General features: G+C 35.3%; 1 protein-coding gene across 3 annotated transcripts in view; it reads right to left on the bottom strand.

The window, feature by feature from the left end:
• The window catches only part of Avl9 (AVL9 cell migration associated), a 52,318-nt gene that overhangs the window by 16,871 nt on the left and 19,272 nt on the right, over positions 1 to 16,175 (bottom strand). For all 3 annotated transcript variants that reach the window (XR_007109822.1, XM_047561289.1, XM_047561290.1), the window contains 7 exons: positions 15,244 to 15,310; positions 14,162 to 14,202; positions 12,711 to 12,749; positions 9,910 to 9,979; positions 9,010 to 9,548; positions 3,482 to 3,616; positions 1,848 to 2,067 (listed from right to left, as the gene is read on the bottom strand). Coding sequence is in view for 2 of the 3 variants with exons in the window: in XM_047561289.1 (XP_047417245.1) it covers positions 1,848 to 2,067; positions 3,482 to 3,616; positions 9,010 to 9,548; positions 9,910 to 9,979; positions 12,711 to 12,749; positions 14,162 to 14,202; positions 15,244 to 15,310 (1,111 nt within the window). In the remaining variant the exon portion in view is untranslated. The remainder of the gene's footprint in view (positions 1 to 1,847; positions 2,068 to 3,481; positions 3,617 to 9,009; positions 9,549 to 9,909; positions 9,980 to 12,710; positions 12,750 to 14,161; positions 14,203 to 15,243; positions 15,311 to 16,175) is intronic.

The following is a 16,175-nucleotide window of genomic DNA, read 5'->3' as shown; positions in this document are numbered from 1 at the left end:
TTCATGCCTCATTCTGTCTTAGGTACAAAAACGGTGTGTGTGTGTGTGTGTGTGTGTGTGTGTGTGTGTGTGTAAACAAGGTACCCTAACCTCCAGGACTCTTATGAGCGTGAAATGAATTATTACATGTAAAGTGCTATACACATTACATGTTTAAAAAGCTATATACTTCTATTATCCAGTGCTTTACTGCCACCTGGCAAAACATGTTTAAAAGTTGAACTATTTACTGTTGAAGGCAAATGACTGGTACAGACTAGTAGAGACTGAGATTCATTTTAGATTACTGAATGAATCTGGGTTTTAGGATTTAGTGTCTCAGCTGCTACATTTGTAAAGGCAGTGGACAGTTAAAAACATGTCACCAACCAAAAGGACTTTTTTGTTAGCTTTCTTTTATAAGTGAAGAACACGCCTGAAGCCTGGACTTAAGACTCCATATGTCAGAGGGGGACAGAATAGGAAAGATAATGGAAAGAATCTGACATAACTTTCCTATGTAAATATATGAATATACCACAATGAATCCCACCATAATTTTATCAAAATTATACCATTTATAACTAAAAAGAATACGTATTCTTTGAGAGAACATAGAATCATAGAGCGAGTACTCTATTTTAAAAAAAGACTCTATATATCCTATGTGTGAAGAACTAGCCTGAGGAGGTGGTAGTAATATTGATTAAAAAAATTACTGATACAATAATGTGAATGTACTTAATGCCACTGTGGAATGTAAGTTAAAAGATGATTAAGATGATAAATTTTATGTTATGTATTTCATGACAATTTTAAAAAGTAGAGATAAATGAAGAAGAGAAAAAACTCAAGTTCAACATTTTTTTGGTACTGGATATTAACCCAGGGGCACTTAACCACTGAGCCACATTCCCAATCTTTTTTAAAAATATTTTTTATTTAGAGACACAGTCTCGCTCAGTAGATTGAGGTCTCGTTAAGTTGCTGAGGCTGACTTTGAACTCATGATCCTTCTGCCTCAGCCTCCCAAGTCACTGGGATTACAGGGGTGTGCCTGACATGCCCGGCTCAATATTCTTTTAACAACAACAAATCTAGTGAATACTTGCCAAATGTCCATGGTGGAAAAGTTCATGTCAGAATTCTACTTTCACTTTATATATATACTTTCCCTAAGTGGAACGAGACAGTTTTAACACAGGAGTACATTTATGTTTACCTGAACCATTTTAATCATTACTAGGAATAATATTTCTTAGAATGGGGTACAAATTTGAAGGTTTAATCACCCACAATGTTATTTTTCACATAAAAATAATGAAGATCAGTATTTACTGTCTTCGTATATGCTCATGCTTTTACTATAAAGAAAAATTTAGTTTCAGCAAACATGTTTAAAGGGATCCATTTTTTGCAAAAGGACTACTAAAAACACCAGAGGCACCAGGTGTGATATGCACACCTGTAGTCCCAGCTACTTGGGAGGCTGAGGTGGGAGGACCACTTGATTCCATGAGTTCAAGACCAGCCAGGGCAACATAGTGAGACTCCATCTCAAAAAAACAAAACCAAACCAAACAACAACAACAAAAACCCCCTAACACCATCATAAAACCCAGATCCAAATAACATATACACAGAGAAAAAGGTCTGAGATATAAAATATTCAAATATTAATGTTATTTAATAGTATTATTAATAGTATTATATAGTTATCTCTATATAAAGGAGTAACAGGTAATTTTCTATAACAAATATGCATTTCTTGTGTAATTCAAAATATCAAAATGTTACAACATGAAAATTACAAAAAAAAAAAAAAAAAAAAAAAAAAAAGGGTGGCTGTGTGCTGAGTGGTTTCTTACCTAACTGCAGTGTAGCAGCCAGTAGGGCATGGATGTAGACTGCAAACTGGGCCCGGATCCATTCATCACCTCCCTCCCAGCCAGTGCCATCCAAGAAGACATCATCCCGGTTTTCAGTCACATGCTTCACCAGGTAATCAGCAAACCTTAGGTCTGCAGTGGTTGGGTTAAGCAGCTTCCTGAGTTCTGGATCATGGATCTGGATCAGAGCTTCTTCTACCTAGATGGTACCCAGGAACAAGTCAGAATCTGGGCATTCGCGCAGATATTCATGCCATAATTCAAGGAGTAACTATTGGGAAGTTGAAACTGGAAATTAAAAAAATATGAATAACAGCATTCTCAATTGGTGACTCTAAAAAAGTGCCAGATTTTTACACTAGAGCTTTTTTTCTTTTTGTATTTAAAAATACTTATTTTCTGTTTTTAGGAAATACATACATAAATATATTATACTGAATTATAAAAGTAATTCATGGGGCAGAGGGGTAGAGTGCTTGCCTTGATGTGTGAGGCACGGGTTTGATTCTCAGCACCACATAAAAATAAATAAAATAAAGGTACTACATCTACATCTACAACTAAAAATATTAAAAAAGTAATTCATGTTGATTGTAAATAGTTTGGAAAATAAAGAGATATCTGTACAGTAAAATTACCTTCATCTCACTATAGAAATGAATACTTTAGTATAATTCCTTAAAAGTTTTCCTTTTAAGGCATACTTCAGAATATTATGTAATATTTGATACAAAAAAGAAGTTATGTGTAACTTACACACTGGTTTTCAACTATAACAATAAAACAACCAAGAAGCTGCCAACCAACTTCTATACTAGAATATTATCAATAATGCTGAATTGACTCTGTGGTCCTCCCATCCATACCCAATTGTCTTGGGCAGTATATATATTTTTTCCTTTTTCAATTTGGGATCATAATAAATATAACTTTAATCATGGCTTTTTCAATTATTATCATCATTTTCCTATGAAGCATGTACTTTCATTAACTACAAAAACTTTAAAGTGGCTAAAATTTTCTTTTCTTAAAATTACTTCAGTTGGGGGCTGGGGAGATAGCTCAGTCGGTGGAGTGCTTGCCTTGTAAGCACAAGGCCCTGGGTTCGATCCCCAGCACCCAAAAAAAAAAAAAAAAAAAAAAAAAAAAAAAAAAAATTACTTCAGTTGTAAAATTAAACCAATGATTTAAATTTCTTATATACTGATAAAATGTCAAATCTCTATTCTTAGCTTTCTTCTTAGTATCAAGAGCATATTAATAAGGCTAGAAAGATTTAAATTAATTGAACAATAAACACATTTTAGTCATAGATCCAAAATGCTCAGTTTGGAATCCTGACTTGATCATTTGTTAGCTGTGTGACACTGTGCAAGTCACTTACTCTCTCAATTTCTAGCTCCTACAGGTATAATCCATACACAGTAACAACACCCATGTCTTACAGAGCTGTTATGATAATTAGATCAGTTAATATAAAGTGCTTAGGACGCCTTGCATACAGTAAGCAATTACTATCCATAGTAGTGTTGTTACTGTACCTTCATAATTACATTTAAGAAAGGAACAAAGGGACAGCAAAGCAAAGTACAGCCACTTAGATGTATACTTACTTCTACAATGGCATCGCTGAGGTGTTTCTGTTGTCGAAAAAGGATGTTAGTAGCTCCAGCAACAAATCCCCGCACGGTGACATCAGAGAGAAGATGATGCTGCTGCAATGCCATGTAGGGCAAACACAGATATCCCTATGGATTATAAGAGAAATAGAAAATATCAGAAAAATAAAAGAACAGCTACCTTTCTTTTCAAGCTAACAGCAGGAGAGAGAACAGTAAAAGAAATGCCTATTCTTCCCTGTCTGTCCCTGTAGTTGCTAATCTTTGACTCACTAAAATAATATTGCAGGGGAATATCAGCTCTTGACTGCAATATATCCAGTTACTGATAAGCTAATCATCTTCATGAGTTGTCAAATACTGGCAAGGTGGTTAACATGAAAGTTGTCTTACTTGATCACTTTGTTCTTGGTTCAATTTAAAAGCCTCTGTAATAACTAATGAACTGAACTTTATCAATTAGTAAATGAAGTACTGAACCCATAAAAAGTATATTGTTTAATAGAAAGCTGTTAGAAATTTAAAAATACATATATCTGCACATAACCACCAAAATAAAATAGAAGAGCAAAGCACCACATTATTTTATTGTCCTGTCAAAAATTGTGCAGGGCTAGAGCTGTGACTCAGTGGTAGATTGCTTACCTGGTAAACAGGAGGGCCTCGGGTCTGATCCCCAGAAACACAACCCCCCCAAAACAAAATCACACAAAAATGTCAACATACTTGCATTTTTAAAACAAAAATGACACCAGCAGTAGTTGTGTATTTAACTGGCTTCCATTTGAATTGTATTTGAAATAGTGCTGCTTTTAAAGTTATAGTTCAATTGCTAACCTGCAAATAGGCATTTAAGTATACAAAAAACAAATAAAACAAGACCCCCAAGTTCCTCAGCATACTGCCTGAGAATAAAGGTGTGAACACAGGAATGATTCACTGAAGAATGATTTGAAATTTCTGCTTAAAGATAGTGAGTCAGAATAGGTTTCAACACGTGGTTTCACTTGTGTAGGAAGCCACAGGGTGAACTTGAGTCCCTGGAGTTGTTTGCAGTCTCAAGTTCTGTAAGTTTTCTACCTCTTATCACTTTTCTAAACACTGTGAGTTAGAGTTACTTGGATGATATATCAGATAACTTGATTACATCATGAAACAAATCTCAGGAAAGGAGATACATCTTTTATAACTTCCTATTTTTCATTGCAACTAAGGTAGTGCTTTGTTCCTGACATATAGTTGTTAAATACTATGGGAGAGAAGAGTTCCAGAAGTTGGAATAGAGGTTTAATAACTTGGTTTTATTCTTTTTCTTGACAATGTCTTTCATGCTCAATAAAACCCTAACTACATAAGCAGCGAAAACAAATCAATGTCTATGCATTAGAGATGTTTAGTATAATGCTTCTCAATCCAGGTCTGTTGGGAGTGAATGCTGAAAGGAATGGTGCTCCTCATTCAGAACCACTCAGCCAAAATAGGTGGTTTGGGTCTCATGCTTCATGCTTGACCTGTGTGCTGTCTATTTACAAGCAATGGTACTTCTCACTCCCACAAATGACTGTTTCCAAACAAACCTTTACCATATTGAATGTTCTTTCACACTTGAAATGGTCCCTACAGAACATTCATTTTCCAATGAGGACTGAGATTCTTTCTTGATAAAGGTACTCTCAGAACTGCCAATTATTACCAAAGATACATTTCAAAACTGATTCTGTTAGGAAGAAAATCTATTATCAACAGTGGGATGCTTGGCTAAGTCAATGACAGTATCAAAACTAAGAAGTAGGTTTTTATTTTTTTCTCCTTTAAATAGGGGGTTGGGAGAACACTTGCTTTGCATGGTTCTGATCCCTAGCACCACAAAAAAGAAAAAAAAAGTTAAAAGCTTTTAAAAATGTATTTCAGGGGCTGGGGTTGTGGCTCAGTGGTACAGCGCTAGCACGTGTGAGGAACTGAGTTCGATTCTTGGCACCACATTAAAAAACTAATAAATAAAGGTTAAATTTCAAAAAACTTCTTTAGGGTTGAGGATACAGCTCAGTTGGTTGAGTGCTTGCCTCACATGTACAAGGCCTTGGGTTCAAGCCCCAGCATCACAAAAAAGAAAATTTCTTTAGATGGGCATGGCAGTACATGCCTGTGATTCTAGTGACTTGGGAGGCTAAGGCAGGAGAATTATAAGTTGCCAGACTGGGCAACTTAGTGAGACCCTAAAAAAACAAACAAAAAACCCCCAAAGCCAAACAACAACAAAAATTTTTAAAACTAATGAATATATATACTCTTTGGCCCAGTATTCTGTCTCCTGTAATTTATCCTACAGATATACCTACTCATGTGTAATATTCTATTTAGGAAAAGTTACCTATTATATCAAAAGATAAAGAATCCTAATTGTTCAGGAATAGGGGACTAAATAAATGTTCAGTCATATATTGGAACACCCTGCTGTCATAGAAAGCGATGAAGTTCATCTCCAAGGAATGGTAAGTAAAGGAGATTAAAGTGCAGAAAAATGGTCATAGTTAGTTACCATTTGGTAAAAAGGGAGGAGATAAATCTTTGCATTTCTTTTTGTTTTTTTTTTTTTTTCCCTTGAATCCAGGGCCTCGTGCATTTAAGTCCTTAAGCATTCATTGAGTTACATCTCCAGCCCCCGACAGTTAAAGATTTTTTCTTTTTTGTGACAGGGACTTGGTAAGTTGTCCAGGCTGGCCTCAAACTTGTGATCCTCCTGTCTCAGCCTCCTGATTAGCTTGCATTATAGGCTGTGCCACTGTGCCCACTTCTATGCATTTCTTTATGCATAAAATAGCCCCAGAAGGAAACATAACACATTGATAATGTTGACTGCCATTAGAGAGTGCAGCTGGATAGCAGGAATGGAATGGAAGGGAAACTATTTTTTAAATCCTTTTTCTTTTTTTCCTTTTTATGGTGCTGGTGATTCAATCCAGGGCCTAGTGCATGCTTCACACATGCTCTTCCATTGAGCTATACCCCCAGTCCATAGAGACTTTATTATAGATGTTTTGAAACCTTTTGACTACTGAACTATTGGAAGTATTATACATTATCATATTGTTTAAAATGATATTTTGAAGCAGTTTAAAAATTGTTCCATTACTTTCAATGATGATCAATTCAGTGTAAGTAACCTTAATGTATGATGGTAGCAAAAGTGGGGTTCCTTTTATATAAAGCAGCCTCCACATACAAGCCCACTCCTGGCTTCTACTTTAAAATACTTAAACTTCCATATGTGAAACTGCAATATAAAATGGTAAAAACAAAAAACACTAAGAAAAACATCAAGTAAACAACTGAGATAAAAAGTCATCATGTACACATCACTGAGACATTTACATATCTATGTTCACAGAAGCATTATTTGTAACAGCCAAGAGGTGGAAGCAACTTCTCTATTGATGAGTGAACAAATGAATAAAGTGTGGCATATGCATACCATGGAATATTATTCAGCCTTAAATAGGAAGTCCTGCCACATTCTACGACATGCCTGAATCTTGAGGAGGTTTGCTAAGTGCAATAAACCAGTCACAAGTAGACAGATACTATATGATTCCACTTATGTGAGGGAGCTAAAGTTGCCGAATTCATAGAAATTTAAAGAATGGTAGATGTCAGGTACTGGGGGGAAGAAGAAATGGAGAGTTATTTAACAGGCATAGTTTCAGTTTTATAAGATAAAAGGTTTGGAAATCTGTAGCACAAAAATGTGAATACAGTTAATAGTACTGAACTATACACTTAAAATTAGTAAAGATGGTACTCTGATTTTTTTTTTTTTTAACCACAATTGAAAAACAAAGTAAAAACACACCTCAATTTAGTAAATCTGGTGGAACTATTATGAGTTCATGTCCTAAAGAGCTGGGAAAGCATAGTTTGCTTTTTTTTTCTCATGTGACATGGAAAAGGTGAATATGACTGGAATCAATGACTGTTTTCTCATCGTTTTTGCTCGTTAGGGTCAATAAGCATGTTCATGAACTAGAAGTTTTCATATTGTACAGATGCCAATTCTCTCCAAAATTATTTACTAAAAGTCTCAATCTATGTGAGCAAGGATTCAATAAATCGATGTGGAAATTCAAAGGGTTACAAAACACTTGAAGAACAATACCAGCACAGGAAGACTTTTCCGTACCCCAGTGATTTACATGGTAATAGCACAGTGTGAAGACTGGTACAGGGATAGACAAATGCCTCAATGAACAGCAACAAGAGTCCAGAAACTGAGTCCCTTCCCTACTATACACAAAAATCAATTTCAGGTAGCCCAAAAGTAAAATTCAAACTTATAACTCTTCAAAAAAAAAAAAAAAAAAAAAAAAAAAAGGAAATGTTTTTATGACCTTGAGGTAGTGAAGAATTTGTAAACAAGACCCCCAAAGCACTAACAAAATAAAAAAATGATAAATAGAAAAGATTTCTAGATATATGAAGAAGTTCCACAAATCAGTGACAATAAGGGAGACGATCCTGGTTTGAACAAATACTGTACAAATCCAAATGGCCAAAAGTACATGAAAATAGTAATTCTTGAAAAATGCAAACCACCACAACTGGTCTCTTTGGAAGTGGATCTTGTTACACTGCCCAAGTTGGTCTTCACATCCTGGGCTCAAGCATTCCACCTGCCTCAGCTTCCTGAGGGACCACAGGCTACAATTTTAGTAATTTAATTTTAAGTGCAGTCAACATTGGATTTCCTCAATTCATCCTTCCTTGAAGAGAAATATGAATAATTAAAAATATACCCAAGTCAGTAGTGGTGGTGCACACCTATAATCCCAGTGGCTTGGGAGGCCAAGGCAGGAGGATCTCAAGTTCAAAACCAGTCTCAGCAAAAGTCCCTAAGCAACTCAGTGAGATCGTATCTAAATAAAATACAAAAAACCCCAAAGGTCGAATGTTTTCTCTGATAAGTGGATGATGATACATAATGAGGGGGGGTAAGAGAAGAATGAAGAAACTTTGGATTGTGCAGAGGGAAATGGGAGGGAGGCGGGTGGGGGAAGGAAAGATAGTAGACTGAGACAGACATTATTACCCTATGTACATGTATGATTACACAAATGGTGTGAATCTACATTGTGTACAATCATAGAAATGAAAAGTTGTACTCCATTTGAATACAATGAATCGAAATGCAGTCTGTAAAAATAAAAAACAATAACAACAAAAAAATAGGCCTGGGGATGCGGCTCAGTGGTTGACTGCCTCTGAGTTCGATCCCGGTACCCAAAACAAAACAAAACATACCCAATATATTCAGTGATTTCCAATTCCATATCAAGTTTCAAAACTCTTTCCAATCAAAATCCTCTGAGTTATTTCCCTATAGCTTTATACTATGGTTACAAATTATCACAGCACTATATATTTAGTATAGTATTTTATAATTTTCAAGCACAATTTTCAGACCTGAAAATGTGTTCAACACTGAAAGTTAGATTCTAATGTCTTTAATACAGGCCATTACACTTTACCTTTGTGAAGATGGCCAGGGGCATGCCGTACTGATCCTCTTCCAAACCTGAAATAAGCCCCGGTATCAGGACCACCTGCCCGGTATTGGCTTGAGGTTGTACAGTAATTGGAGGACTGTCTGAGGGCACAGAATCTTTTGGAAATAAATTTGTCTGATCTGACCCCACCAGTTCCCTTTCTTTCAGGTTGGGGTCCTCTAAGACACTAGGATCCAAGGTCTCCCAGTCACTTTCTGAAGATTCTGGAGATGGACGAGATGGAGGTTTCAAATATTGATTAGTATCACTGGGTTCCTGTCCTTTACTGTTGTCGTGTTCTAGTTGGAAAAAAGGCTTTTCAGTCTTGATGGAAGCATCTCCTCCATGGTTTCCTGCCATGATTTTCTTGACAGTTCCCAAATTGGTATTTGAGATGTTAGAAGTTGGCCCAGAAACAAAAGCATCTGCAGGAGGATTACTTTCCTGAAGCCCAGTATCTTCAGACATGCTCTTTCGGGGTCTGTACTGAGAACAGTCACTGAGACCATGTTCAATCATGCCTAAAATATACAATATTGGAAAAGAGCTTGGCTTATAATAATATGAAAGAAAATAAGAACTCTATATTCTGTTTTATGTAGTGGAAGTCTCCTATTAAAAAAATATAAAAGCTATGTTTACAGACATTTTAAAAAAATAAAAAAGGAACGAAATACAACCCAGAACCCCCCTCAATGTATTGCTAAAAGGAAAATATTAAAATAGAAATGTTAGGGCTGGGAATGTAGCTCAGTGGTAGGGTGCTTGTCTAGCGTGCACTAGGCTCTAGGTTCAATCCCCAGTACTGCAAACACAAAACAAAACAAAACAACAAAACAAAATGTTAAACAAAGGACAGAGTAGATACTACTGTCCTCTTACCTGGAAAAAGGGATAACACAGTCATCAGTGCGCCCACCAATTTATTCACTGGAGAAATATAAAAAAGAACCTGAAATGGATTCAATCAAAATTAAATTAGAAAATCTGCCATAATACTAAAAAAGGGGAAGAGTAGCAATTAATAAATGCATAAGCAATGATAGAAAAATCACCATTTAGTTCATCATGATTTGAGTAAATTGCCAAAGACATTAAAACTACTGTGAAATTATTGGACAACAGGATATTCACAATGCATTTATCCTACAAACTACCTATTGGCAACATGGTGACTGCCACCTTAACCAAAGTTGGTATCGCCAAAAATAGTATAAACATTTATGAGTCTTCTGCTGTCATATTCAGAGAATACATCACCACTGTGAAGCGTTCTTGCTAGAAAAGTTAAATTTGAAACTAGCCACAAGAAAACAGAGAATGATAAGCCCACATTAGTCTGGTGCCAGTGTCATGAGATACAAAATGAAAGAAAAAAAGAGAGGTGGTGGAATTGTTTAAAATTAGGAGAAAGCAATGAAGCAATGTATGATTCTTGACTGGATCCCATATAAAAATCAACTACCAGCTATAGATTTTTTTTAATCTCTAATAAAACATAAATTATTTATTGTGACATAAGGGTAAATTCTAGCTTATGGTTTAGTTGTGCTTGCAAGGCAGGCACTCTACCAACTGAGCTATATCCCCAGCCCTGTTTTCTTTTTTTTTTTTTTGTTTTGTTTTGGGGTGCTGGGGATCGAACCCAGGGCCTTGAACTTACCAGGCAAGCACTCTACCCACTGAGCTATCTCCCCAGCCCCCTCTTTTCTTTTTTAATATTGGGGATTGAACCCAGAGGTACTTAACCACGGAGTCACGTCCCCAGTCCTATTTATTCTTTAAGACAGGGTCTCACAGAATTGCTTAGGGCATCGCTAAATTGCTAAGAATGGCTTTGAACTTGTATTCTTCCTGCCTCAGGGCTGGGATTATAAGCGTGTGCCATTGTGCCTGGCTGAAACTGCAATTTTTATAGAACACATATTACTAAGAGATTGATGGTATAAGTCTAGTCAAGAGAGGTCTGAGAAATAAAAGCAAACACTAAGGTGCAATAGAGACAACAACATTTAGAGAACTGACACCAGAGGGTTGCTTAAGCTCAGAAGTTACTTCCTATTTAAAGTTAAAATCCATCCTGCAAAGTCCTTAATATGCCATCTTCCAACACCTCCAGTTATAAGAAATTCTCTGGTTCACAAAGTATACTTTGATCAAATAAAGTATTTCTAGAAAAATCCAATTAAATTTTTGAGGACTCAGAAAAGGAAAAAAAAAATCAACTACAAAGGAATTCTGATATCTGGGAAAATTTGAAAATGGGCTATCTATTAGATGTTATTAATTGGGTCATGTGAAATTTCTCAAAAGTGATTATGGTATTTTGGTTATGCAGGAATATACCCTTATTTTTAGGGAATATATCCTGAAGTATTTAGTAGTGCAGTACCATGATGTCTACAAAATTACTTTTGAAATATCATAATTCAGGGGAAAATGAACATGTACAAAGCAATATAATGTGGAAGTGTCAAAAAGTAAATACAAATTAAGGGTAAAAAGGTATTCCTTATATTCTACCAACTTTCAGTAGGTTTAACATTTTTCAGAACAAAAATTGAGAAAAAAATTAAATTAGAAACAGGATTTGGTTAGACACTACACTAAAACTAACACTGGCTAATGTTAAATTACTTGGTAAATGAGCAAAGATTTACTTAGGCTTAAAAAAGAAAAAAATGCCATAGGCTGGGGGCATAGCTGAGTGGTAGAATGCTTGCTTAGAATGGGAAAGGCTCTGGGTTCAATCTGCAGCACAAAAGAAAGCAAGGAAAAAAACTGTTTATGTATCAATAGACTCTTTCCTAATTTAAAACAAATAGAACCTTAATCAAATTCAAAAAATCCAGGATCAAGACATAAATTTTAAAGTAATCTTATAAGAAAATCTTTCCATAAGTAAATGGATACACTCACTCTTCAGCTTATAGGTATTTGATTAAATGTTTGCCTATCCCTTAAAGAACAGTAACACCTACACAGTGAATAAGGTACTTTGTTAAAAATGGAGAAACATTTAATAGTATAGCTATACTGTGGAATATTATTCTGTCTTAAAAGGGAAGGATGCTACATGCTACAATATGCATGAACTTTAAGGGCATTATGCTAAGTGACATAAACCAGTTATAAAAAGACAAATACTGGGTTTGGGATATAGCATTAGAGCACCTTCTTATCATGCACGAGACCTTGAGTTTGATCCCCGGCACCCACCCCCACGTACACTCACACAACAAGTATTGTACAATTCCATTTATATAAGGAACCTAGAGTAGTTAGATTCAGAGATAGAGAGCAGAATGGTGGCTGCCAGTAGCTTGGGAAGGAAGAATGGATTGTGACTGTTAATAGGTACACAGTTTCAGTTCTGTATGATGAAAAGAGGTCTGTGGATAGATGGTGGTGATGGTGAAGGTACTCAATACCACTGAACTACACACTTTAAAACAGGGAAGTCAGACCCCCATGATGATGCACACTTGTAATCCCAGCTATTTGGGAGGCTGAGGCAGGAGGATTCCAAGTTCGAGGCAAGTTCAAACTGCCTCCAGAAGGAATGCATGAATTTATACTTCTGTGCCAGTTAAAAAGAATATATGCTTCAGCTCACAATTTGATAGGCCAAAAATGTCTTAATACTTTATCATCTGTTCCTATTTTATCCCTTTGTGTCTCACCTTTTTTTCAAGAAGAATTAGCTTAAACAGGATTAAAACCTATAGAAAGAAAAAAAGAAACAACGTATTATAATGAGAAATGAGTCTTTTAACCATTTGCTGTTTCCCTTCCTCAAACATTATTATGTATCATTTAAGTAATATTAAATAACTATAGCACTTTAAAAAATACACAAGAAACTATGACCTCATACCAAGAAATTAAATATTACCTGTATCTTTTTTTTTAGTCCAGGGATTGAGCCCAGGGGTGCTTTACCAGGAGCTACATCCCCAGACCTTTTCATTTTCTATTTTGAGACAGGGTCTCACTAAGTTACTTGGGGACTTGTTAAGTTGCTGAGGCTAGCTTTGAACTTGGAATCCTCCTGCCTCAGCCTCTTGAGTTGCCGGGATTATAGGTGTGCACCACCACACCCAGCTACCAGCATCTATATAATAAGAAATTAAATACTACCTGTGCTCTCTAAAAAATGTGAGAATCACTCAAATCTTCAAATGAAATGATCATTTTTGGAAGGAAGGTGCCATTTTGCTTGAATATGTGTAAGTTCTTAAAGAGCAGGGATTATTCATTTATTTCTAGATGTTGTTTAATGAATAGAAAAAAAAGCAAATATGGGATATATACGTAATAGAGTTTTATTTAGTCATAAAGAAGAAAAAATTATTTCATTTGCTGGAAAATGGATGGTACTGAAGAGCACTAGGTGGAGTGAAATAAGTCAGACTTAGAAAGTAAGGGTCACATATTCTCTCTTACATGTGAAAGCTAGAGAAAAAATAAAAATAAAAAAAGAGAACCTCATGAAAATAGAAGGGAGACTAGAAGAGCTAAGGGATTCAGGAGAAGGAAGAAGGGGAGAGAAAAGAAGAAAGAAATTTATCAAATGTTAGGTACTTGTAAGAATAAGTTATAATGAGTCCCACTCTTTTATATAATCAAAATAAACCAATAAAAATGAATAAATTAGGAAAAAAAGCTTGATAAATGAATGACATGTGTATGTCCTAGTCAACATATGCCTTAACAATAAAGATTATAATCTTCAACATCAAAACAAAACAAAAAATAAAGATCAGAAAGATTGAGGATAGTTATATTACTGGAAAATGTTCCATTCTCAGGACAACACATAAATTATTCTGCAAGATCAAAACATGTTCTTTTCAGTCTAATCTCATAATAGCTGAAATTACAAAGACAAAAGAAATGTACTATCTTATAAGAAGTAAACAAAGTATGTGCTCCTTTATAAATTTCTGATTGAGCATTCTGGACACTTTCAACTTGGTATAGTTGTAAGATGAAGCACTGTATGTATTAGAAGAACTAAGAGTAATGCCATAATCTGCATTTGATGTAGTATGCTGAATTTGCCAGTACAAGAAACACAGTAAAAACAGTGTGTCCCATTTTAGTATATGATAAATTAAATAAGGCATCATACCTTGTGTCGAAAATGAAGGACAAGATCTCGAGGAGACAGACCTATAATGTTAATAAAAAAGCTAATCTGTGACTATAGTTCTACTGTTTTGTTGAGGAAAGGAAGAGAAGGTTAAAGAAGAGTCAGAATATGCAAATATTCAAATATTTATGTAATATTTGATTCAATACACATATGCTTAGAAACAGGGCTATCCCACAGAACTTTCTGCAAGGACAGAAATGTTTTAATGTTTTAAACCTGCCCTGTCCAGTACAGTAGCCACATGTGGTTATTGAGTACTTGAGATATGGCAAATATGACTGGCAAACTGACTTTTTTTTTCTTTGGGTACCAGGGACTGAATCCAGGAGTGCTTAACCACTAAGCCACATCCCCAGTCATTTTTAAAATTTTGAGACAGGGTCTTGCTAAGTTGCTTAGGGCCTCATTAAATTGCTGAGGTTGACTTTGAACTTTTGATTCTCCTGCCTCAGCCTCCTGAGCTGCTGGGATTTCAGGCACGTACCACTGTACCTGGCCTGACAAACTAACTTTTAAATATTATCTAATTTTCATGAATTTTAATCTAAATGTAGATATCTATACATTACTAGTGGCTACTACTGTGGACAGAGCAGGTCTACTATCGTCTTCCATTGTACAAACAAGCTATATAAGTTTAAGGCTTATAAAGTTTAAGCTAAGTGCAGTAGTTCATGCCTGTAATTCAGTGACTTGGAGACTGAGTCAGGAGGATCTCAAGTTCAAGACCATCCTGGGCAATTTAGAGAGACCCCGTCTCAAAATAAAAAATAAAAAAGGCTGGGGATGTATCTCAGTGGTAAAGTACCTTTGGGTTCAATCCCCAGTACAAAAACAAAAAACAAAAACAAAAACTGGTTAAGAGGATATTTAAGGAAAAAGCAGTATTGAACACTGAAGAATTTAGATCCCACATACAGATGTAATTATGTAATTCTGAACATGCAATTTAGTTAGCCAAACTGAAAAAGAAAAAAGAAAAAAAAAAAAAAAAGAAAGAAAAAGAAAAAAGAAAAAAAGAGGGGGCATCTCTTGTGACTTATAAAAATGTTACTTACCAAGATATACTTGGGATCCTTCCAATGAAGTTCCACCCAAGGAACTATTCATATGGTCATAAAGCTCCTATGAAATAAAAACTGAGTTTAGAACACTTTATTATCATTTTTGACAATGAGTTGGAAATATACTGATCAGAAAATAGCTGGTTTCCAAACCGAGGCAGCTTATTTTGTCAGGTACTAGATTTAGAATGATCAAGGTCTCTCTGAAATCTTGCCAGTTTTCAATACTCAGTCCTTTTGTAGACATGAGCACTACTAGAAGAGATCTGATATAAGCATGAAAAAAGCTATGGGGTGAAATGGGGTTGTAGCTCAATGGGAGAGTGTTGGCTAGCACAGGTGAGGCCCTGGGTTCAATCCTCAGCCTAAAGATAAATAAATAAAGGTATTATGTCCATCTACAACTTAATACTAATTAAAAAAAAGCTTTGGGGGATATTCCTTCTTCATCTCTATTTTAGAGCTTGATTCATTGACATGGTGGGAGGAACATTTAGGATGTTCTGCTTGCTTGCTAAATTCCTAACTGTCCGACTCTCACCAGTATTCAAGAGAGATCCATGATCTGTATGATGAATGACAGCCTTGAGAAAAACTCATTATCTATCTTTAATAAAATAATTATATGGTTTCTCCAGTTTATGAGAATTAGGAACCAGAAGCTTGATATATAAACACGCTGTACAGTTTATTAATAAGGAAATTTATTAAAGTAAAAGAAACATTAGTTATTTATAGTCATTATTTCCTAAAACTGATAATTTTGTTAAATTAAGTATCTGTGTAGACTCCCAGTCCTTCAATGTTTTAATGCAAATGGATTTTTCAGAGTAACTTTCTTAAGCTAATAATTGATTATCCTTCACAGTGTTACTGACAAGATTCACTCAATTCATGAATCTACCTTCAGCTAAACACATCTATGG

This window comes from Sciurus carolinensis, chromosome 8, assembly GCF_902686445.1.
Source record: "Sciurus carolinensis chromosome 8, mSciCar1.2, whole genome shotgun sequence".
NCBI classification, from domain to species: domain Eukaryota; kingdom Metazoa; phylum Chordata; class Mammalia; order Rodentia; family Sciuridae; genus Sciurus; species Sciurus carolinensis.
Note: the sequence above shows the minus strand (reverse complement) of the source record. Positions and strands in the feature narration are given on the sequence as shown.